Source organism: Cyanistes caeruleus, chromosome 4 (genome assembly GCF_971803275.1).
Source record: "Cyanistes caeruleus chromosome 4, bCyaCae1.hap1.1, whole genome shotgun sequence".
Lineage (NCBI taxonomy): Eukaryota > Metazoa > Chordata > Aves > Passeriformes > Paridae > Cyanistes > Cyanistes caeruleus.
This window is the reverse complement of record NC_141704.1, coordinates 7,630,715-7,654,881: the sequence shown is the minus strand read 5'-3', so window position 1 is coordinate 7,654,881 and position 24,167 is coordinate 7,630,715. Positions and strand designations below refer to the sequence as shown.

Genomic DNA, 24,167 nt, shown 5'->3' with positions numbered 1-24,167 from the left:
AGAAGCTCCAGAGCCCTCATCGTATGTGTGGCCATTGATTAGACATTGATTGGCATCCACTGATTAAACACTGGAATGGGCTGCCCAGGGAAGTGGTGGAATCACCATCGCTGGAGGTGTTTAAGGATAAAATCTGGATGTGGCATGGGGTGCCACAGTCTGGTTAACAGGGTGGTATTCGGTTATAGGCTGGGCTCGATGGTCCCAGCGGTCTTTCCCAACCTAATCGATTCCGTGATTCTGAGGCGAAGGCCATGTGGATGTTGAGGGGGTCTGGCCCCAGGGCTCCTTAGCGAGGCGGGGAAGGCGCCGCACGCTCCGCGGAGCCGCCGGTGCTCCGGGCCCCGCTCCGTGCGCTTTGTGGAGCCGCCGGCGCTCCGGGCCCCGCTCCGGGCCCCGCTCCGTGCGCTTTGTGGAGCCGCCGGCGCTCCGGGCCCCGCTCCGTGCGCTTTGTGGCGCCGGGCGGGCGGGCGGAAGCGCCGGGCGGGCGGGCGCGGGCCCTTCCGGCGGGCTCGCAGCGCCTCGCCCCGCCGCCGCCTCCGCCTCCCCCGCTCGCCGCCCGCCGCCGCCCTGCGCCTCCATCCTGGTACTTGGGAGTCTCCATCCTGGTTTCTCAAGTGCCCGGACCCAAAACAGGAAGTAAGTGCGCGGGGCCCTGCGGGATCGCAGGGCCGGGAGCTCCGGGCAGCGGCGGCGGCCGCGGGCGGAGGGGAGGGGACGGGGCGGGGAGCGGCCGTGTGCGGCCCCGCGGTTCGGCGCGCTCGGGCCGGACTGCCGGCCGGGCGGGCAGGGCCGGGCGGGCAGCGGAGCCTGTGGCGGGGCCGTCCAGCGCTGCCGCCCGCCGAGGGCACGGGAAAATGGCGGCGGCCGCCCGGGGCCAAATGGCGGCGCTGGCGGCCGCGGGGCAGCGGGGGCTGAGGCGGGCGCGGAGCCGCCGCCCCGGGGGCCGTGCCGGGGCAGGGGCAGGGCCGCTGCCTCCCGCCGGCCGCTCTCCTGGGAGAGCCCCGCGCCAGCCCTGGGCCGCGGTCCCCGCCATCCCGGGGAGCTGCCGGGCGTCGGCAGCGCTGCGGACAGGGAAATTGGGGAGCGGACGGACGGACCGGCCCTGGAAATAACTAAACAGGGAAAGGGGAGGCCGGCCAGCGCGTTTGTTTTGTTTATTATGTTTTATTATTTGTTTGAATTGTTGTTGTTCCTGGTTTTAACTCCCTCCCCCATACTTGGATGTCTCTAATAAGAGGCCACCTGCACGATCGCTGGGACTGCGCTTGGGGTATCCTGAGCCTTGTGGGTTTTATCTGTTTTGTTTCATAATCACTTTTTTATTTCCCAGCGAGAGTTGTGATTTGAGGTTGCTTAGGGCAAGTGGAGTCTGAAATGTGCGACTCTGCCAAGATCAGGGGTTTCATCTTAGAGCGGTACCGGGATTTTCTGCACTAGAGCTATGCTGTTTGGCCAAAATAAAGGATTCCGGTTGGAAAAGCCTATTTTTCCCCCTAAATTTTTTTTTTCCTTTTTTTTTTTCCTTTTTGAGGTCTCTTTATTCTTGGTTGTGCCCTTGGGTGTGACAAAGTGTATTGCACTTGTACCAGCTACTTCTTCAGCTGACTGATAGTATTTGTATGTATTCATTCACAAAGAGTTACACTGTTCAGCCCACCTGGCCATTGTTAGTTGAAATAATCTAGAGAATGCTTGTTGTTCGCCAGTGCTGCTCTGGCTACAGATGTAAATTGGCCTCTTGACTGCATAGTTAGAATTCCTTTGCAAAACCAGGAGATGCAGGTTCTTCATTGAGATGGACACATCTCGTTCAGATTTTCATTTACATCATTTCATGTGATTATAATAATAAACAAGTTCGTGATGTTTTATGACTTACTGAAAAGATTGAACATTAATTATAACTCCTTTAGTAGAATGCCCAAAAATACTGATTTTTGTCTTAACCACACAAAAATATATAAAGTGGCCATATAAGAGAAAAAGACCTCTCTAGTGTGTTTTTCATGTTCTAATAGGTCCCCTTTTTTTGACCATCATTTCTGTGCTCATCTGTCCATCAGAAAGCAAGAAACACTTCTCTTTGCTTATCAGTCTTACAGTTAAGATAATTTTTCGTGCATGCTAAAATTCTACCCATTGTTTATAAAGGTGAAGAAGTTACTGAAATGCTTGGCATGGAAGTGGATTTACATGAAAGGAAAAGAATTTTAGTACATACGATACTTGGGAAGATTTTTATCCATAGCCATAAGCCATTTTGTGCCCAGGAGCCGATTCTTAAAAAAGAAAACTTGAAACTTTGTGTTTACTTCTTTTGAAAGAGCTAGAACATAGGTTTATTTTGTTTTGTGTTGGTTTTTTCCCCTGTGTGACATTTAAAGCATGTTAAGTACTTTTTATTAAACTTTCAATGGACAGGCTAGAACTCATGGAGTTCTGCCAAATTTGGATCAATGCAAATGAGGACACTTTGTCCCATTGTCTCCCATATATTCTGTTTCAGTGATGGCCCACTTCTGTAAATACCACTGTTGAGTAGGATGCAAGTGTTCTTAAAGGACTGTAATCTCATGCTGATGCAGATTAAGAAATCCTTGTATGCCCCAGACTCTGGTCTCTGGTTCCTTTTCATATCCGTTGTTGGCAGCTGTTAGAGAAAATTTCTGCGTGGTGGAATTTTAAATTTGAGCAGAACCCATTTGGTCTGGAGTAAAGCTGAGGGGATTTTGTTGAATATTAGCATAACAGCACTGGCACTAGCTGAATAATAAAATCTACCGATAATGTACTGGGAGTACTGGCTTGGTGTGGAATACACTAAACATTCAGGCTTCCAAAAATACAAGGTCTTGTAATGATTTTGTTTCCTTAACGTTACTCTTGAACAAATGCCTCAAAATCCCAATGTATTCCATGGGATTGTTCCAGTTAAATACCACAGTAACTGGAAACCTCTCTTAATAATCTTCAATTTTTGCTTTTTACAGGATTTAGTGAAACATACTTATTGCCCAATGGAGAGAACACAGTCTTTAATACAGCTTGGTATAGAAGTTTTAAAAGATTTACAACAGTCCACTGAAGACTAGATATAACATTCAGTTAATAACTAGGGGCAGTGACAGAATTCTCTCTGCAAGAGTAAAAATACTATTTCTTAGAAGTGCTTAATTTTTACAGCCCACAGAATAATTGAGCCCAACTGCCTGATGTGGGTTATTTAGAATTAAAGGAATTTTGTATTAGGATGTTCAGTTTTTATTTTCAGCTTGTACAGTCAGCTTTGCGGGTTTTTTTTCTGCCATAATTATGCTGCATGCTTCCCTAATAAGTAAGAACTGCTCTATTATGTGGCTTTAGTGGAAAACTTATATTGGAAATCTGTACTGAATGAGTCTTGTAAACAAAGTATTTTCCCACCTTTTGGCTGGATGTTGAAACTTACTTGAAATTGTAGTACTGCTCTAAAAAGTACCGGGTTTGGTAAATACACACAGAAATCCAACAAGGCAAAAATGCTTTTTGAGTTGACCCTGATTTCTAAGGTGCTATTTCATTATGGATTATGGCATCCACACTTTTGGTGCATGTCTGTCCAATACTGTTCTCTTCCCCAAAAGCTAATACCCTCTTTCAGAACATGAAATATTAGTGATAGATTGGCATCTCTGTAAAGAATGCGTATGAATCAAGGATTAAAGACAAGCCCTTGTGTTGTTCATTTAAAACTCAAGTAAACCTTTTGTTTAAAATAAAATTTGTTTGCATTTTCAAAAGCACACTTAGTGAAGCTGTGAAAAGAAGGTGATATTTTGAAGGTGATGAGACTACTCAGGTCCTAATTCTCACTAATTAAGAAACCTTGGCTTTCATTTACTTTGCATTTAGCTTTTGCAAGAGCAGATGTGTGGATGTGCAGGTGTGTGTAATGAGCAGAATGTACATGGCACATCCCAAAGCCTGTGCCACAGTCTGGCATTGTCCAGCAGAGCTGCAGCTTCCGCACTGTGATGGATCGAGGTGAGCACAGTGGCCCTGCAGCCGGGACCAGGAGAAGGCATCAGTTGGCTTGGGCAGCAAGTGAATGTGTCAGAGTACCTGATAGCTACATCATTATTTGAGTGTGAAACAATGAGGTTTGTAAGATCTGGGGGATGTTTCTTATTCACTCAAATAGCTGCAGTTTTTCCTGATTTTGGTCACTCATTGATGTATTAATGGGTTGGTGCCCCTGTCCTGGGGTAAATGTAGCTTGAAATAACCTGGTTGGTTGGTTTTTCTTTCAGTTTTCTTGTCTTTGTAAGGTCTAATGAATAAAAAATTGTGTCCAAAATATGCATTTGACTTTGACTTCATTTCTCATGTTCTTTCTACTGTTTTCAGTTGTGGCCCGAGGCCATATGCATTAAAGTTGATGGGAATCAAATCAATGATTTGGATCTTTTTAAGTTTTTATCAAGGCTTGGTCGAAGTTATTACCTTTACTCAGAAAACTTGAGATGTGCTAAATCTTGAGTAGCTTACACAGAGCGTAATTTCTGGGGGGAGAGTCTCCTCTTACAGGTGGCATAAACCATTTTTGGGAAATTGGCAAGGAGTTATAAACTCATCCTCAATCCATGAATTACATTGAGCAATATTTCTTGGGAAGTCACAGGTCTTTGAACAAAGTACAGTGCCCTGTGTTGGGTGCTCTTCAATTCAAGCTGACAGCTGCAGATGTGTGATTTGATCAGAGGAGTCAGTGGTGTGCTGCCTCAGCCACTGTCTGGTAAATCCTGTTACAGTTCTGGATGGAAGTGTCAGGGTAGCACCTACTGATCCTGGTGCAGCTTCCTCCCCATCTCTGTAAATGCCATATTTGGACATATGGATCCTTTTTACTCTGTGTCCTGTTCCCTCCTAACTTGCAAACCAGCAAGTCAGAGGATGTGAAGGGATTAATTACCCTGTGTTTTTTATTTGGTAGCCAAATCCTCTAAATATACAGATTGATTTTCATCAAGTCCTGGGTAACTGCTGAAAGAATGACCCAGCTTTGCTGTGCCTGTTCTGTTTTCATCACTCTTGGAATAAAAAAGAAGGAATGTTCTGCTCTATCTTCTCTGTGGATGGTGCTATAAGTTTCCACTGTTTTCAGAACTTCTGTAGGTGAAGTAAATGACTGATGTAATGTGTCTTATAAATCTCATGCCTTTCAGGCCTCTAAAATGGTGAAAAGAAAAGTGGGTGCTTTCAAGTGATTGTAGAAAAATAAATGTTGTGACAACTAGTTGACATAAAATTAAGGAAGAATCCTCCAACACATTTCCAGTAACTTTTGGGATTTTTACTACAGCAGTCCCTGTAGTAAAACTTACTCAGAAAGTACATATGAATGTGAAGAAGAGAACCTGTTAATTTTGGCCCAGTTTGTTCGCTCCCCAAAAGCTAAATTAATAACTTAAAACTGGGTTGAAAAAGTTACAGTCTGCTAATTTAGCTGTAACGCTTTGGATGTGTTTCTTCATGTTCTAGCATTAAGGATGCCTCTTTTGGTTCCTAAAATCAGTATTACAGCCGTGCAGCAAACATCAGCTTCTAGTGAAGGATAGAGCACGGGCTGTAAAACTCAGCAGCAGATGAATCCCAAGGAAGTTACTCCCTCCTACGCTTGCGTGTGGCAAGGAACTGTTGCTGATGGTAGATGTGAAAGTAAGTTTGAGAACCCTCTGATTTAAAATGTCAGTGGTATGTCAATTTTTTTACATGTTCAGAAGGGTAATATCACTTCATTTCAGGAATCAGTCACTGTGTGTGCTTAAAGATATGCCAAGTCTTCAACAAGCTTGAGAGGTGAGAAGTAGTTTTTTAGGACTGGCAGTAGTTTTATCTTTCTAGGATAACACTTCTCTTGGGAATCTTCAATACTAAAGAACATGTTTTCTGATTAAAAATTAAATAATCCCCTGCTGATGCAGTAGTGTTAACATTATATAGGGAATTTGAAATCCAGGTTGTAAATTCCAACTGCATATGAGTATGTGAGTATCTCTGCCTAGTACATGGAAATTTTTTAATGTATTTGTGATTTCTTTTTTCTAAAGCTACAGCCAGATATTTTTAACAACATTTTGGCTTCAAAATAAAAGTTAAAAGTACTTTTTTTGTTGTTGTTGACATATGAGTAAACACAGAAAAAGGACTGAGCAGTTAAAGGAGAAATAGATGGTATTTTCTTTTTACAAATCTCTGCCAGTGTCAACAAAAGCAGGCTTAAACCTCATGAAATCTTTGCAAAGTTTCTGGATATTTTAGATGTGATTTCTTTTCACTTCTGCAGCAGCAAATGCTGCATCTCTTTGTGTTGGATAAAACTTTTGTTGTGGGGTTCTGCTTTGTTTTATTTCAGAATTACTGCTGGTGGTTTGCATAGAATTTCTTATAAACTCTGTGTTTCATTGTAGTACTTTTATAGTGGAAATTCAATTATCAAAGACACTTCATATTGCCCTAATTCTGTGACTTCAATGTATGTGTCTTCTCCTGGATTACTTGTCTCAGTATCTTTTTGTACTGGTGATTTCTTGCAACCAATTTTTCTGTTGCTCTTGTTGTTTATATGCTAAAGAAAAAATGCAAGTTTCACGTTTAGTTGTATGCATGGAAGGAGAATAAAACTTTGCCAGCTGGCACTCTATAAATAATGCAGCTGTGACTAATAGAACACTAGAAAAATATTTGTCAGTCCTGACTGATTTTCAGTTCTATAATAGCAGAATTATTAAATTAACAGTGCAGCAAATACTGGAAAAAATCACCAGATGTGAAGAATTTCAAAATGCTGAAAAAATAATAGCCTAAGTTTGCATTTGAAAAAAAAAAACAGTAGGTTGCAAATTCTCCTCATAGGGAGTTTAGGTACTCCTTTTAACTGGAGAAGTTACTTTAAAGCAATCTGGTTTTACCTTGTGCAATATATGTGTGCAGGAAAGTAAAGGTAGGTGAATGTCTGAAATTGTGGATTTTTCATGTGAAAGAGCAGGCTCATTCCCTGTGGGAGTTGGTGCTGGTTGTTTGGGGTATGGAAGCAACTTTATGGTCCAAGTGGAGTCCAGCTGCAGAAACATAATCAGTGTGTTGCTCTTTCAGGTTTGAGTATGAGCACAGTTGAAGAAGAGTCTGACACAGTGACAGTAGAAACCGTGAACTCTGTGACTTTGACTCAGGATACTGAAGGGAACCTAATTCTTCATTGCCCTCAAAATGGTATCGAATTGTATTACATAGTACCTTTTTTTCTTTGTTTTGATTGCTCTGACCACCATACATCCCTGCCCACAAATTCTGTGAGCTACTCAGGTGCAGCTTACTGTGCAAGAACTGTTCTGCTTTGGTTTAAGGAATGATAAAGTGTTGAATTAGGTATAAATCCTAAAGCTGTGCATGCCCAACAAAGATACAGCTGCTGAGGTTTTTTTCAGTTGAAACAGATTCTTAGAAACAGGCACATACCCAAATTTCTGTAGCCTAATTTGCGTTTGACAGGCTGTGGATGGGATTTTCAAAGAAAGTGCATATTGAAGAAAGCTTGTGAACTGTTGTTGCCCATAACTTAGACCAGGTTCCTGGGCAGCAGCAAAGCACTGAACCAGCCTGTCACATTTGCTGCTATTTGCTTTGGCCTGCTTTTTGGGAGAATTCTGTCCAAGGCTCCACTTAGCTTACAGGAAGTAACCTGGGTGTGTTTTTGTTTTTAGAAGCTGATGAAGTAGACTCTGAAGACAGCTCTGAACCTCCTCACAAGAGGCTTTGCTTATCAGAGGATGATCAAAGCCTTGATGATTCTACTCCATGCATTTCTGTTGTTGCAGTTCCAAGTAAGTTCTTTGATGTACTCCTGTAGCAAATATATCTGTTGGTGAAAGTTAAAAGTGGACTCTTGAATCACAGTAGAATATTCTGTATGGGTTTTTTTTCTTCCAAATTTTATTAATATACTTGGGTATCATACTTTTTTTTCAGCCTTGGATAGTTTTGCAGTAATCAGTACTGGCAAAATAAGCCTGTACTTAAAGTAGTTCAGAGACCTGCAGACACAATTGTATTGAATAAAATGAAGGATAAGTAAATGAACAACTAGATGCTCTCCTGCAGAGAGATTTGGTTTTTTTTTAATGATCAGACAGTACAGTTAGTATTTCAGTGTTGTGTAAGATTGAGGTGCATGTAAAAGAGATTGATGTAAAAAAGGATGAATTAGTCTTCTGGTAGTTGACTAAATATTAGAAAGTTTAATAAATCTCCCAAAGGGAAACTAAACCAGACCTGGTTAAAATAGCAATTTGCAATACCTAAGAGTATTTTAGCCTATTTATTTGGTAGAATTAGGTATAATTTCCTTAGAAGTAAAGGCATTATGTTGAAGTTGAAGGAGGACTGGGGAAAATGCATGCAGCCAAAAGATTTGAATGTTGTCCTTAAATAACTGGAAAATACTGAAGCTAGGGCTGGAAAAGAAATACCAATACAGTTTCAATTTTTGCATCAAAAAAATTTTGTTCATGTTTCACATTAGGTCATTGTGGTAGTCAAGCATAAAACTGAAGGTTTTAAAATCCATATTTAAATTTTATGAAGAGAAGCAGTTGATAATCATTTTAGTGAATTTACTGTGTCAACAAACAAATACTGAATAAGGCTCTTCAAAATTTTCACTTCAAAGGTAGCAATTTATAAAACTTGCAGCATGTGTAAAAAAATGCTTCAGGAGTTAAGTATGCAACTGACTTACCCATTCTGAAGTTTCAGAAAATGATCAGAGCTTTGAGGTGACCATGACTGCTACCACTGAGGTAGCTGAAGATGAGATTAATGAAGGAACAGTTACCCAGATTCAGGTACAGTAAAACTTCAAAATTCACCTGTTATGCTTTTGTATAAATTGAAGTATCAGAAATGCTTACTAAATGAATAAGAGTCTTTGGAACGAATGTATGTGAGCATGGATCTTATTTGTAAAAATGTGGGTCTGTAAAAGGACAGTTGAATGATTTTATATATGAGAGAGGGTATTTATAGTCTTAAGTTACTGCCCAAAGAGCAATACTGCAAAGAGTAATAGAGATAGCCCTCCACTGGTAATTATATGTGATCTGCATAGAAGACAACTTTATCTGTTATTTCTGTCATTCTTTGATTATAAGTTAGTCTTTATAACAGGCTTAAGTAGGCTTTGTCTTGTCACCAGTCCTAACAGTTACAGGTAGTTTTCATTGTGGTGGGTATACCATGTTCAAAAGTTCCAGATTATAGATGCTGGATATAGTCCTGTTTCTACCACAGCCAATGAGATTCTTCTTACTTACTGTACATTAAACAAGATGAAGAATGTTACCTAATTAATTCTCACAACATCTGTGTATTAATATGCTAAATCTTACTGAAGTGTTCTAAGAAAGGTAATAGTTACAATGCTGTATCTAAGACATGACACTTTTGACAGTCTGCAATATGATGAGGTGTGCTGATTTAATTTTCCTCCAAACTATGTCTCCCTGTTAATTGTAAAGTGATATAAACAACTGAATACCTGACTGTATTGTTTCATATTGGTCTTTTCAAGATTCTTCAGAATGAACAGTTGGATGAAATCTCCCCAATGGGCAATGAAGAAGTATCAGCTGTTAGTCAAGCCTGGTTCACAACCAAAGAGGATAAGGATTCTCTAACCAATAAAGGTACAGTAATTCAAGTGCAGTTCTCCCATGTTGTTGAAAGGTAACCTATTCCAAATGTCTCAGGACATTTTGCAAGTTGTATAAAGTAATCTCTGGTCTGGCTTTTTGGAGAAGGGCCATGGCTGCAGTGGTGACAGTAGTGGCCACAGTAGAGAAGGGCTGTGGGTGCTGTGTGTAAGCCCAGATGGGGCAGAGAGTTGTGTTTGTCTGGTCAGGGGCTGGGAAGCTGCAGCACAAGTGAGGGACACCAAGAAAAAAACAGTCCATGCTCAGGTTAATGGCATTGCTTCAGAAGAGGGCTCCTGCAGACCAGGACCTAATGAAATAATCCCTGCTACTCCTAAAAATTCCAACTCACTGGGCATTCCTCCCTTTCCAAGTATGTCTGCAATCATAGTATTTGCTGAACTCAAGAGCTTTTGTTTTTTCTTTCCTCCCCACAGGGGAAGTGCCTTTCTAAACCTAGAAAAAAAAATAAGTGTCAAATGAAGACATGTTCTGTCTCTGGTTTCCTCAGCCCCTCTACTGTTTTTCTTACTTTGACTTTTTAAAAACCTTTAGGAAGAGCCACAGCATTGTAAGCCAGTCACAGGAGGGCGCTCAGTGTGATTCCATTTAAGAGATTAATAACTTGTGGAAGACATTTCTGGTAAAATATGTCAAGAAAAGTGTTTGAGAATCTCTAGTGGCTGAACTTTTCTTGTAAGCTCTGTGGTTTGTCACAGAGATCAGCAGTGTAGGAATACCAGTGTGTGTCTTTTACAGTAGCTCAGACTTTGGCATGTGTTGCCTGAGCTCATCATTTTATAGCAGTCTCCATTTGATAATGCTTTCTTCCCAGACCTGTGGGCAGGTTATGATAATCTTGACTATGAATATGCGAACATGTGAAGTGCAGAATATATGTCCTTTCCTAAAATTGTTTGGTATTAGAGGTTATTCCATGTGAACTGTAACAGTGTCTCATTAAGTCAGTTCAGAGGCTGGGACCTGTGTGAATCACAGTTACATGAGTACAATATTTTTCTGTCTGTAACAGTGGAAGAAGAGATTGAAGCTATGGGGCAGAGGGAAAGAGTGTTCTCTCACCAGTTCCAGTGGAATTAGTAATAATGCCTGTACTTTCCATTATAATTGGATTTGAGTAAACAGTCTCTTTGGTGTGCTCTGTCTCTCAGCTCTGGTAATTAGCAGGCTGAGAAGGAAGTACCCTGATTTTTCTGAGCAGAGGTGGGCAGGTAGCCAGCACACACCGGTATGTAAACTGGGTCACACACACTGGCATAAGCTTAATTAAAAGTATGGTATGACCATAAAGGGAAAAAGGGATAATTTAAAGTAGGAATGTTTTAATGTTTTATTGATAGACTTCAGGTTTGAAATTTTCTCTCTTGAGTAAAGCTGGTTGGGTTTACTTTCAAAGCTTTGCTGGCATTGTAGTTACTAAAGGCATAGACAGAGAGGAAACGTTGTTTCTATTGGTTTGCCACTTTTATTTGGGAAAGTAAAAGACCCGCCACAAGGTTTTATGTCGACTGTGACCCCTGAGCATTCCTCCCAATGCAAGAAGAAGGAGAGAGATGGGGAGCAGCTTGTCAAAAAAGGCTTAATAGAGGATTTGCCTCTATGAGAGGCACTCACAGTAGGTGGCACTATTCTCATGTTCAGGAGTGTTAAGGCATACAAGAGAACCCCACCTTGTTGCCAATTCTTCAGGTAATCTTCTGAGTCATATTTTAAGTGCCAGCTTCTGGAATGATTTTGAGTGCATGGAAATTTCAGCTGTCAGTTTAAAGACTGAAGTTTTCTAGTTGCAGCTGAAGAGAAAGCCTGAAAATGTGACTTGACAGCACACAGAGGAGTTCATGTTCTGTTTTTAAAAATGGGATGTTTTTGAAGAGGGGTCTGACTCACATTATTTAAATATTAGTTGATCATTACTGTCAGTTATGAAATCATATCTGTTTAAAATGAATGCTAGTTATATTTTAGTAGCTAAAATTACTCTTTTCCTTGTTAATTGCAGTATGGGTCATGTTTTCAGATACTTCTGTTCATGCTGTTTTTCTGGCCTTCACTAATTAGTTATCATTTCTATTTTCAGGCCATAAATGGAAACAAGGGATGTGGTCAAAGGAAGAAATTGACATTTTGATGAGTAACATTGAGCGTTATTTAAAGGTATGTTTAGAGTATGTTCCCTGCTCATTGATGTGGTGGTACAGTTCCTGCTAGAAAATAACTTCCTTTAGAACATCCCAGAATACTCAATAAGTGATTTGGATTTTTTTTTATGGGAATGGACATTACCCATTTGAAATGCATAGGGAAATTTTATTTATAGACAGGATTTAAGTACTACTGAATGTAACATTGCTTTTAATTTTTGTTCTGGATATAGCCCATTTTGAGTATCGTGACATGACATTTTGCGTGGTTAAATCTCTTTCTCTGACTATACATTGAGGACTCATAAAACCTTTGTTGAAGATTCTGGAAAAAAAATGCACTAGCAGTAGAGATAATTTTCCATACTGAGCACTGAATACAACTTCCAGATGTTCTTGGTGCCAAGTCTGTAATTGTGTACTACACTAGCAGGATGTCTGTGTCTGCTTTCTTCCCCTTAAATTATTTAGGTTGGAGTTCAGTTTAAATGGGCATGTGGTGAACACGCTGATGGTGATAATTGCCTATAAGTCATACTTGTGGTAGGCTTGCAGCTGAGAATATTGAGCTGAGCCCTTACAACTGAGAATATATAGCCTGGATATTACAGTTTCACCATCCTTCACTTGTGGTATCAAAAAAAAAGCCCTGAATTTAGTGTTCATTGGGATAAAAATCCGTAGTATTAGTTGAAGAGTATGTGTCTGCCCACACATGCATATTAGAGTTTCTGCCACAAAATCATTCATGGGTAATACTATGTTTTAAATCTAGTGAAGCTTCTTTAAGCTAGCTAAATAACTTTTCTGAGTTACTGATAAATCACTTGGTTCATTCTTTTCCCATTTGTCTGCTTTCTTGTACTGCTTCGAATAATTGCAATGTAGTGATTCTTAGTTTAAGCTGAAGTTGAGCTTTACCATTATATTTCATTTCAGTGTTTTTGTATTGAATTTATTTGAGTTTCTGTCAAAACAAGAAGAGTAGTTTAATTGAAAGAAATTGCTGTTGCATAAGGAATATCTAAAATTATGTAATAAATCAATATAGCAGTTTGACAACTTTCCCTTGTATGGCCCCAGACTAATTCCACCACAGTACATATTCCATGATGTTCTATATGATGGTTCAATTTTTGATCTTAATATGTACATTGGACAGATTTTTTTTTATTATATGTGGACAGGTATTAGAATTTCTGTGTCTCCTTGGACTCCAATGCAAAAAAAAATCAAAAAAGCAAAACCTAGTGTTCAAAAACCTAATGTTCAAGAGTTTGTATTTGAGGGAGCTAATCCATAAATACTTGGTTTTACTTTTGGACTGTAGCATTTGTGATACTCAGAAAGTTGCATAATGGCTTCAGTTCTTGTGTTCTACTTCTTGATTCCAAGGAGACTTTATCTAAGGTGTTTTGTTTGTGGTTTTCGTTTTTGTTTTGTTTTTTTTTTAAATGCTTTGTTCTAGGCCCGTGGAATAAAAGATGCCACTGAAATTATATTTGAAATGTCAAAAGATGAAAGAAAAGATTTCTACAGGACAATAGCTTGGGGTCTGAATCGGCCTCTCTTTGCTGTCTATAGAAGAGTTCTTCGCATGTATGATGACAGAAACCATGTTGGAAAGTATGAAACCCTCTAATGCTGCATGGTTTTATTGGTATGATTAGGGTCATGTATTTATGCTTGACATGTTCTATGTGAGACAGAAAATTTTAGCCAAACAGACCTAGATCTTGCTAATATGTCACCTCTGCTCAATTCTGTTAGATAATCCTTGGCAATAGTTGTGTTCAATTGATGGTATTCAATGACAGCTTTAAAAAACAGACAAACAAAAAACCCAAAACAAAGGTGAATAACAGCTTGTGATATGATGAGAGGACTTGGACACAAGCATGGATCTGAGCTGAGATGTAACTTTTTGTAGAGCTGTGACGTGGAAGTAATTGATCTTCACGCCTTACGTATGCCCTTGCTTGCCATACTTTAAAGCAGTGATCTGGTGCCATCCAGAAAAGATACTATATTTTAGTTTTTGAAGATAGTTGAAAATTAAAAATATCTTCTCAGTGCTGATACAGTTTTTTGATGGAAAGTCAGCTTTATGGTGATGGTGAACTGGGACAGTAAGGGAGAAACTGGTTATTTGAAAGACTAATGCAGAAAATTCTAATTCTGTTCATAGGAGTAAGATCATGGAGAATGAGGAATTTTTCTGACAAATGAGAGGAATCTTATACCATTTAACCTTAGAAATGCACTAATGAGAAAAATGGCATTTGTTTCTGATATTCTTCCAGAGTATTCAGTCAGATTGTTTCTTACAGCTGAAATTCCTTAATCTCTTGTTGTAAGAGACACATTTGTGTGGTTAGTAAAATAAAAATATTTATGCTGTATGCTTTCTGTTTAAAATAATGTCTTTTTATTTGCCTGTTGCTTAGGTACACTCCTGAGGAAATTGAAAAACTTAAAGAGTAAGTTATCTTATAAAAAAGATATTCTTTGTTTATATTTAGGAGCTTGGTCAATTTTTAAAGATTTCCTTATATGAAATCACTGAAGTAAATTTGTCTGCTCCAACACTATCAAAAAATAGCAGTTACTATCTAAAGAAAAATGTGTGTTCAGGATCTAACAGTGTGCAATAAAGTTCTATAGCAAGGCTTCTGTTGTAACTAGGAATGTTTCAGATTTTTTACAAGCGCAGTCAGTATTTGTGTTTATGAGAAACAGAGCTTCCATTTCTTTACAAAATCTGAACAGAGGTTATTCCTAAAGGAAGTGGCAGGTCAAGAGTAGGATCTCTCCTAGGAGGTATGATAGATACAGAAGTTATCAGTACAGCTCAAAAAGCCTGATTTTGAGTATGAAACTGATAGATAAAGGAGATAGGGCTGTGGACTTTATCTCCTCCTGCATATTTCCAGGGCTGTGCAGTTGGAAGAAACTGTTGGACTGAAGCAAGGAGGGAAGGGAATATATTGCATTGCATTGATGGATCTGTGTGGATCAGTTGAGCTGGTTTGTGTCATTCACAAGGTGCCTGTGGTTCCAGATGTGTCAGAACTAGTCATGGATCAACATTTTAAGCAGCCTGCTGTCATGTGAAGGAGGAAGATGATTGTTAAAGTGATGAACGTGATTATGTACTGTTTTTCTTAATTTAAATTGTAGGATGCTTGGGTTTTCATTGGGCATTGTTTAAATTTCTCAAGCGTTCTGTACACCACCTGAAAATCACTGAGGAATCTGTACAGAATGGAAATTGGCTGTTTATCTAAACATTCATATTGTGTTTAACATACTCATTAAGCCTCAAAATCTTCCTGCAAGACAGATATTACACATTTTATAAATATCTTGTGGCTTAGCTGGTCCAAAAGGACCAGAAACACATAGGAAAAGGTAGCAGAAAATATTAATAGTAAAGTAGCAAAGTGATTTCCCTGTTCTCTCTTTAAGACTGTAAACTGCACATTCATCCTGTTTTTATTAGAGAATATTTGATATTTTGGTGATCTCCTAACTGGTGCTAATGAGCACATTTCTCTTTAGGCTGAGAGTGAAGCACGGTAATGATTGGGCCACAATAGGAGCTGCCCTGGGGAGAAGTGCTTCATCTGTAAAGGATCGATGTAGGCTGATGAAGGATACCTGCAACACAGGTGAGGTAAATGCTGGTGTCAGAAATGGATATTCTGGTTAAAATTCTGTCCCTTGTGTTTAATGGTTATAAACCAAGATAGCTGTGTCAAGAGAGACACAGGTGCACTTCAGAAGTGAAGTACTCTTTATTTTGTAATGTATATATTCAAGTATAAAGGAAAATTCAGTCAGACCTCATGTGAATAATGTCCACTAAATTGTTGCATGGTTAATGCATTCCAGCTAATACAGTTCAGATAGCTTGGATTAATTTGCTTTGGTCACAGTTTGGACAAGTTCTGTGCAGCCTTATTCGTCTGTGAGAGGAAGAGAAAATAGAAATTCAGCAGCAGAACAATGGAATTGTTGATTTGTTAATCAAGAATGGATGTAATATAAATTATTAGTAATCAAGGACAGTTACATCTTCTTCACAGGTTAATACTTGCGTCTGGAATAAGGTGTTGGACATGGAAGTTAAATGTCTGTCGTCATGTTACAGATCAGAACAGAGGGTATGTGCTGCTAGTTAAGTTGGAGGGCTTCTCTCTCTTTCAGGAAAGTGGACAGAGAAAGAAGAAAAAAGACTGGCTGAAGTAGTGCACGAGCTGACAAGCACAGAGCCAGGTGACATTGTCACACAAGGTGTGTCATGGGCTGCTGTGGCAGAACGGGTCGGGACGCGCTCGGAGAAGCAGTGCCGCTCTAAATGGCTCAACTATCTCAACTGGAAACAAAGTGGGGGCACCGAGTGGACTAAGGAGGATGAAATAAATCTGATCTTGAGGTTCGTTATTTTAGTTATATTTAAAGGTTTGTAATATGTGTTGCTGGCAGGATTCCATTGGGGTCCGTTTTGCTGGTTTCCTAGACACTGAAAATTCTAGAACCTTCCAAAAATCACTGCTGTGTTTACAGTTCCCAGAGATTTATTATTGAACATATTTTTTGTTTTTTGTTTTTTTAGTGAATGTTAGTGTTCGTGAAAGGTGTCAGATTGAAAACCCTGGAGACTGAAGTCTTCTTTATTCCACAGAAAAGGTACAGCACAGGCAGCAAACCGTGCAAGCTTCCCACACGTTGCCCCACCGATGCGCTTTAACCCTTAACTGGAGGGTAGCTCAGTCTCCCTGCCCGTTCAGTCCTTGGCCTCTCTGCTGAGATGACCAACAAGGGTCAAGTGTGGTGGTGGTTTCTGTGATGTGGACATCTTGTCTACAAAGAGCTAAACTGAGACTGCAAATTAATTTCATGTAGGCCACCAAACACTGATTGGATATCAGCATCTCTGACTACATTTGAACTGGCAGCCTGGTAGTGACTTTGGAAATCTTTTGCTCTCTCCAGTCCTCCTACCATTTTGAATGCCTTTAACTCAGGCTTTTTAGCCAGTGGATTTTTATGGTTGGGTGGGAATAAAAAGCCAAGACATCCAGGGAATCTAACGATCACTTGCAAAGTAGTATTAACAAATTTACTGAAGCTGTTTGACATGAACTCAAAATGAGGAGCCTGATTCCACATTTCAGAATGTGCTGGGTATATATTTCTTAATATTTCTGGTTTGGTCTGTCCAGATAGCCTTTACTCATCCTACAGGGCTGGTTTTGGTAGGTTTTTTTTATTTTTACATTCTTCTTTCTTTAGCTAGCAAGAGTACTCTTGCTTTGTTTGTGAAGAGGACTTTCCTTAACTTCCACAAAAATATTTTCCCCTCACTATTCACGTCTCTTTCATATGCTCCATGTACAGACAAGGGCAATTCAGAGATTTTTAGTGATTTCAAACAGATTCTGGTAGAGAAGAGTGTCTCTTATCTGGAGAGCCTTGTGGGATTGGTTTATGAGAAAATGTTTCATGCTATAGTTAACTTCATCTACTTTGGCTAAGAAGCATCTGAGAGAAGGCAAAAATCTGTGTTAAGGATGGATGGTTGTTACTTAGAAGAAAACAAGTAAATATCATAACATGAAATTAATTAAGTGAATGTTCAGAGTGAATCTCAGGAAGTATTTCCTGCTTTGGAGATGTGTTTGGGGAATGCTTTTTCAAAAAGAAAAGATGCAAGTACCACCACTTGGAATGCTTCACAATAATCTGATCTAAGACCTAATGTATAAGTAAATAAGGAGAATAATCCTGCATGGCAAGGAGATGGACTGGATCATCTAACAGGTCTAGTCCATCTTCTGTTGTTTATGATTCTGCTTGACCTCTGGCAGCGTGGAGCCTTGGAAGCCTGTGTCGATTCCTGAGCTCTGGTGGGCTGGTCACTAGCATGTCGTTCTGCGCTGTTATGTGTGACACGGCCGGCCATGTGCGACACCCCTGCTGGTCTGGAGGGCAGTTTCTAACAGGTCAATATTTTCTGTATCCTGCCAGGATAGCGGAACTTGAAGTTTCTGATGAAAATGACATCAACTGGGATTTACTGGCTGAAGGATGGAGTAGTGTCCGCTCCCCACAGTGGCTTCGGAGTAAATGGTGGACCATTAAAAGACAGATTGCAAACCACAAAGATGTTTCATTCCCTGGTAATGTACTGCTTGTACACACCTCTTCTGAAAGCTCCTTTCTTGTATGTCAAAGGAATAGGGCTGCATTTTATTGTCTGCTTACAGCATTGCTGGCCAAAGAGCACATTGCTCCTTTGCTGGAAGTTACTGGCCCCTTGGAACTGCTGACTGAATTGCTCCTACAAGCAGTCCTTAAGTGTTTCAGTCAAACAGGCCAAGCTGCTGTGCACAACTAGACAGACTTTGCCATCCCTTCTAGCTTTGGCTAAAGTGAGAGCATGTATATAAGCAGCTCAGCTGGCAGATCTCAGATGATTCTGATCTTTGGAGGGCAGTGACCTCTTCAGGTGGAAGAGGATATGTATCTGCAGCCTAACTATGGCCTCAGGGTAGATGTGTTGTCTTTATGATGTTAAAATGTAATCTCTGATGGGTGCTGAGCCTTAGTTGCAGACAGAAGGTTGATCTATTAGCTGCAGTGAGGAGGAGGGGAGGAATCAGGAGTATAAAGTTCCCCCAAATACATTTCATAGCATTTTCCCATTCTGGCTCAGAGAAACTGGTGCCTAAGCCAAAGGGGTGTCTGTGACCTTCAGACCTCCCTTTGTCTGACTTGGGGAGAGGAAAAAAATCAGAGATTAGTCATGCTATAATTAATGAAAGATGTAATTTAATGCATGCTTGTGCTGTGGTTGACAGTGTGGTTATATATTAGTCCTGCCTCAAGGCTGCAGCTGGGAAGAGAGCCCCTGTTACCACACATTAATAGACAGTTGTTGCATCAAATAATTCATAATATAAATGCAGCACTGAATTAACAGGCTCTGCTCTCTTTTCCCTGACAAAGGGGAGATGTTTAGGCAGCTGGCTGTAATGAATTACAGAAAAGCTGAGGCCTCAGGTTTTGTAACCTGCTGTTAAATCAACCACTCTCTCAGTAGGGCCAAAGCAATTGTGGAGAAGAAGGGTGGGTGGTTCTTTTGGAGCAATGGGCCTCTTCATGCACAGGTGAAGAATTGTGGTATAAAAATGATATAATAATGTGGGATTCATTCTCTCTTGCTCCATGTTTTCAGTGACATTTCTGTCAAGCTCTTGAACAAATCTGTTTCCATGTTGTAGAAGATGGAGGATTTACTTCTGGTAGCAGTGTTATACAGCTAATACTGGCACTTGATTGTAACTTGAGGGCTTTTGTTTGCTGTTTTCATCTTGGGTAAATCATCAGTTGCAGCACTTCAAATGTGCTTCTTCAACCTGCTCTAGCATGAGTCTTTTTTCTCTCAGTGCTGATAAAGGGTCTCAAACAGCTCCACGAGAATCAAAAAAACAATCCAGGGCACCAGCTTCCAGAGAACAAATGTGGCAGTGGCTTAGCAAGCAGTAACTCCAGCCCAGGGGTGCAGCACGTGCAGATCCGGGTGGCTCGCTTGGAGGAGAGCACGGGCAGTGCCCCGAGCCCCATGGCAGCTCTGCAGATCCCGGTGCAGATCACCCATGTCTGTAAGTACTGAAACAAACCACTCACACAGAACCTGAAGCCTGCTTGTGCTAAGGTGGTAGAGGAGGAATGAGCATGTCCTAAAGAGTTGTATTAATTTTCCCCTGGTCATGCCATAACTTCAGGTGAAACATTTCTGTGTTCTGTTTATCTGTTTCTAACTTTGTTAGGCAAATGTAGATATTGCTGTGATGGTAGTTCCAAGAAGCTACAATTGGAGCACCTGGACACAGGTGTTGTAGGTGTCTGTCTGTGTGCACAAAGGAGCTTGCCACATAACCTGGTCTTTGTAAAGCCTTCAGTGCACAAACCTCTTAATGAAGATGGAGTATGTATGTTTATTCTTTAAGTTGTTTCTGGTCACTCTTGTGCAGAACAATGAATGTCACATACTAGATCTCCTTTTGTAAATTATATAGACCACTGTCCCCAAGTTCTTATACAGGATACTGAAGGGAAGGTGTGTTTTTTCCTAGTCCTTTATTATGCAGTTATTTCTAGGCACAAACACTCTGGAAAGCGTTAGCTGCTAAGTCACACCGACATTCAGCCAGTGTTCTGCTAAGCCACTGTATTTTATTTTTAAGTTGGTGTTTCCCATGCTTTTAAGGATGAACTTTACTCATTACCTAACATTGATTACCAGGTCTACTCTGAGTGTAGCTCTTATTGCTTCATTTTGTAACTCATCTTACTAAGTAATTCCAGTCACATGCAGCCTGTCATCTGCACTGTATATTATTTTGCATCATTTGTCATTTGTTAATTTTATTAGGAAAATCTAGTGCTTTTGTTTTCCTGATTACCAAATTACTTGCAGAATATTCTGAGTTGGAAGGGATCCATGTGGATCATTGAATGCCAACTCTTAAATGAATGGCCTGTACAGGGGGTGGACCCACAGCCCTGGCATTATTAGCACCCTGCTCTGACCAACTGAGCTAAGTTGTCTACAAACTGATTCTTCAGACTATGCCTGAACACGCTTTTGGCAAACAATTTTCTGTTTATAATTTTATTAGGTCAATCTATCTTAATCTGTTTATTAAGTGCTATCTTCATTTTATGTGGTTTATTTTCTAATTAGAATGACAGATGACACCAAGCCAAGAACTTTTGGTCTGTCGTACTATGTCAGTAGTCTCAGACATTGAATGAAGTTTGATCGAAGCTGATGGGTTTTGATGAGCAGGGAGGATGGGCTGGGATCCTGGAAGCTTTAGTCCTTTCTGAATTGAGTCCTGTATTGGTTATTTTGTGACTTCACTTGCCCATGTCTGCCTAACAAGCCTTTTCCCCCATTTTAGTCTGCTTCTCTGAAGAATTTCTGGTTGTGTAATCACAGTGAATTTTGTATAGTGTGTTTCACAGTCCCATGAGAGCTGAAGCTATTAGCCACTTTCAGCTGCATTTGGTGGAAGGCTCAGGGTTTCAAAGGGGCAATTCCTGAGGTTTTATGAATATAGTGGCTGGGTAAATGACAGGCCATGCTTTACAGCTCTCTGCTACCGAGTACCAGGAAACCTGCAGCAGGAAATTTTGAACATGCCACTACAACAGTAAAAGCTTCAAAAGTGGAGCTTTTATCTTCGTAAGAGAGCAAAATTACTGTATTTTGCAGCCACAGAGTCTGAGATAGCAAAGTTTCCAGTGCTTGGGTCACTGTTACCATCTTGTAGATCTTTTCCCCTTTTGGTATTTAGGAAATTACTGGAAAGCCCCAGGCAGAGTATTAATCTGGTTTCCTGGAACTTGTGATTTTTTATTTTTTTTTCACAAGTAAATAGAAATCATAATTATGGTTATAAAGTTTGGAGTACAAGTTGTTTGGACCTGGTGATCTTAAGATACCTGGTACATCAATTGTTTTCAGTGCTTCTCTTCACTGTGAATTAGTGGAGCTAATCGTGTAAATAATTACATAGTTGTAGTAAAAATACTTACAGCTTTTATGCTCTGTGGTCATAACATACAGGATAGGCAAATATCTTGGGAAGCATCTGATCTTTCATCGGGGGTGGACATACTGTGGAGGGCAGAAAAGATTAAAAATACAAAAAAAGAAAGAATGGTCTGTGGGAAACACCACAATATTAAGCCTGACACCGGTTTAAAACAAGCAGTACATGATCCAAAAGATATCATTACACCAAAGGGTGTCGTTACATTGGAACCTCTTGCAAATCTCATTACAAAAAGTAATTAGATCATGTCAGAAACTTTATTTGTCTGCTTTTATCTCTGTGTTCTAAACCCATACTTAGTTTCTTTTGCTCTTTTGGATTGTAGAATGCTCTCTTTAAATAGTATTGTATCTTGGGTACCAATTAGAGAACCTTGTCATTAGGACTGCAGCCAGTTTTCTTCTTCCTCTGAGGGGAATTAACAGTACCCTGCCATGTATTAATTATAGTATGTTATGCTCTCTGCAGGGCTGAACATTCTGGTTTACATACTTTCCTTTTTTTTTTCCCTTCCTTTTGCAGCCTCAACCGATTCCCCTGCTGCTACTGTTGACTCTGAGACAATAACACTGAACAGTGGAACACTACAGACATTTGAGATTCTTCCAGTAAGTAACTGGTGTTTGTTACTGTGTTTTTTGCTTTTCAGACCAGCTACTTTTTAGAGTATAGAACTGTGCATTTCAAAAAAAAAAAGGTAGGTTTTCATGCAGAAATATGAAGAGTTCTAAAACTTATTCCTGAAAGTGTAATCCATTAGGGCTGCTGAGTAAACTGAATTATAATTAAATGCTTTAAATTTTCTCTAATGCTATGAAGTTTTCCTTCATGCTTGGATTTTTTTCATTGTTGAAATCTGACATAAAGGAGACAGGAAAGCTCCCAGCAAGTAAAGATTGTCTCAGTTCCATTGTCCTGTAATTTATAGCATAGTTTCCCTTCCATCTTAATGTAAAATTAAGTTAAATTTGTTCCTTTTTTACCTGCTGTTGTACAGCGTAGTACAGACCTGCTGGGCTCCTGCCCTTAATTCTTAGCTTGGTAGCCTAAGGGTACAGATGACTTTTTTTCTTCTTTTTGAGTGCAATGCAGTAGTCAGTGCAGAAGGGTTTGGATTGGTGTGGTATTTTCCAGGGAGGACCAGTTAGGCTGGTCCACGTAAATCAAAATACTCCAGTTTGTCCTGGGCAGTGTGTTTGGGTATTAAACCTGTGTTGTCTTTTTAGTCTTTCCACCTGCAGCCGACTGGGACACCAGGTACCTACTTACTGCAGACAAGCTCGAGCCAAGGCCTCCCTTTAACGCTGGCAACGAGTCCCACCATGACCCTGGCGGCTGCGGCAGCTCCGGCCTCCCCGGAGCAGATCATCGTTCACGCCTTATCTGTGAGAGCTCTGGGCTTTGGGCACTGGGGGAAGGAAGGGGAACATTGTAATGCAAGGCCCTGCACATGTATGTTACATTTGCAAAGCGGTTCTTGAGTCATAACAATGTTACTTTGTTTAAAATCCTGAAGACTGAGAATTTGGGGGTTTGTGTATTGTTTTGAAAAAGCAACCTCTGGTTTCTTCAGAACTTAGCTTAGTGAGCAAGTTCTGAACAGGATGTCTCCATTTAGTGGCTTGGTCCCCAGCAAAACCAGATCTTGTTGTTCTGTGATGTTTTCAGTTACTCTCACAAACAGATATTGGCCCACAACATTGGATAGTAGTGACAAGTATTGCTTTTTGTTAGAGGGAGGAAAGGAGTAGCAAACTGGAGATTGAATTGCAAAAGTGATTAAAAATTCAGTGGAATGCTGACCTTTTGAATCTACAGTGATCCTCACCTGAATGATTGCCTCTTTAATATTATTATGTATTTATTTGTGACTTAACACATGACACCACATTCAGTCTACAAAGTTATCCTTTAGGAACAGGAAAGGTCAACAGATGATCTGGGCTGATATACTGTGTATATAAAACTCTAAACTATACTTAGCAATTGGAATCCTTTTGCGTGTATTTGCTTGAAAGATATGTAGAGAGTTACAGGAAAGTCTCTGACCTTTTTTGGGGTTTTGTTTGTCTCTTTTTTTGCAAATGCTGCTCACAGCCAGATCATTTGTTAAACACAAGTGACAACGTCACAGTGCAGTGCCACACGCCGAGTGTGATAATCCGCACCGTTGCTGCCGAAGACATCTCCTCCTCTGTCACCCAGACAGAACTGACTGTGGATTCAGACATTCAGTCAGCTGACCTGACAGATCCTCCAGACACCCTAGGAACAAATACTTTCCCACATGATATCCATCAGTCCAAGCTGAGTGACGAAGAGCAGTCAGCCTACAACGAAGATGATGCTTCCAAATTTAGCAGCAGGAATAGTAGAGAACTGATGGATGGAGTTATGGTAAGAACTGAGGAGGAGATTGCTGATGCTAGCCTGAAACAGAATGAGGATTCTCACTCTGATTTACCCAGCACTTACGTTACTGAGGTAAGGGAGGGCATGAAACTTGGTATTTTCCCCATTTCTGCACGGAGAATTATTTCATTGAATCTGTGGCCTTTATGTTAAGCTATTCATCTGAAATATCTCAGTGATTTCATTTATATTGATAGCTGAAGGGAGAAGGATGGAGAGAGACTATTCAT

General features: G+C 40.3%; 1 protein-coding gene across 4 annotated transcripts in view; it reads left to right on the top strand.

Annotated features, from left to right (window-relative positions):
• The first annotated feature begins 478 nt into the window (after nt 1-478).
• DMTF1 (cyclin D binding myb like transcription factor 1) overlaps nt 479-24,167 on the top strand; it is a 28,494-nt gene continuing 4,805 nt past the window's right edge. The window contains exons 1-16 of one of the 4 annotated variants that reach the window (XM_086886591.1): nt 556-639; nt 5,524-5,700; nt 7,138-7,254; nt 7,746-7,865; nt 8,791-8,885; nt 9,611-9,725; nt 11,830-11,906; nt 13,362-13,519; nt 14,341-14,373; nt 15,455-15,564; nt 16,103-16,331; nt 17,927-18,078; nt 19,348-19,563; nt 22,048-22,133; nt 22,752-22,910; nt 23,623-24,009. In XM_086886591.1, coding sequence (XP_086742717.1) covers nt 5,628-5,700; nt 7,138-7,254; nt 7,746-7,865; nt 8,791-8,885; nt 9,611-9,725; nt 11,830-11,906; nt 13,362-13,519; nt 14,341-14,373; nt 15,455-15,564; nt 16,103-16,331; nt 17,927-18,078; nt 19,348-19,563; nt 22,048-22,133; nt 22,752-22,910; nt 23,623-24,009 — 2,127 coding nt within the window. In that variant the 5' untranslated portion in view covers nt 556-639; nt 5,524-5,627. Of the gene's footprint in view, nt 640-5,523; nt 5,701-7,137; nt 7,255-7,745; nt 7,866-8,790; nt 8,886-9,610; nt 9,726-11,829; nt 11,907-13,361; nt 13,520-14,340; nt 14,374-15,454; nt 15,565-16,102; nt 16,332-17,926; nt 18,079-19,347; nt 19,564-22,047; nt 22,134-22,751; nt 22,911-23,622; nt 24,010-24,167 lie in introns of all 4 variants that reach the window. The other 3 variants (XM_086886592.1, XM_086886593.1, XM_086886594.1) reach the window with 3 other exon arrangements.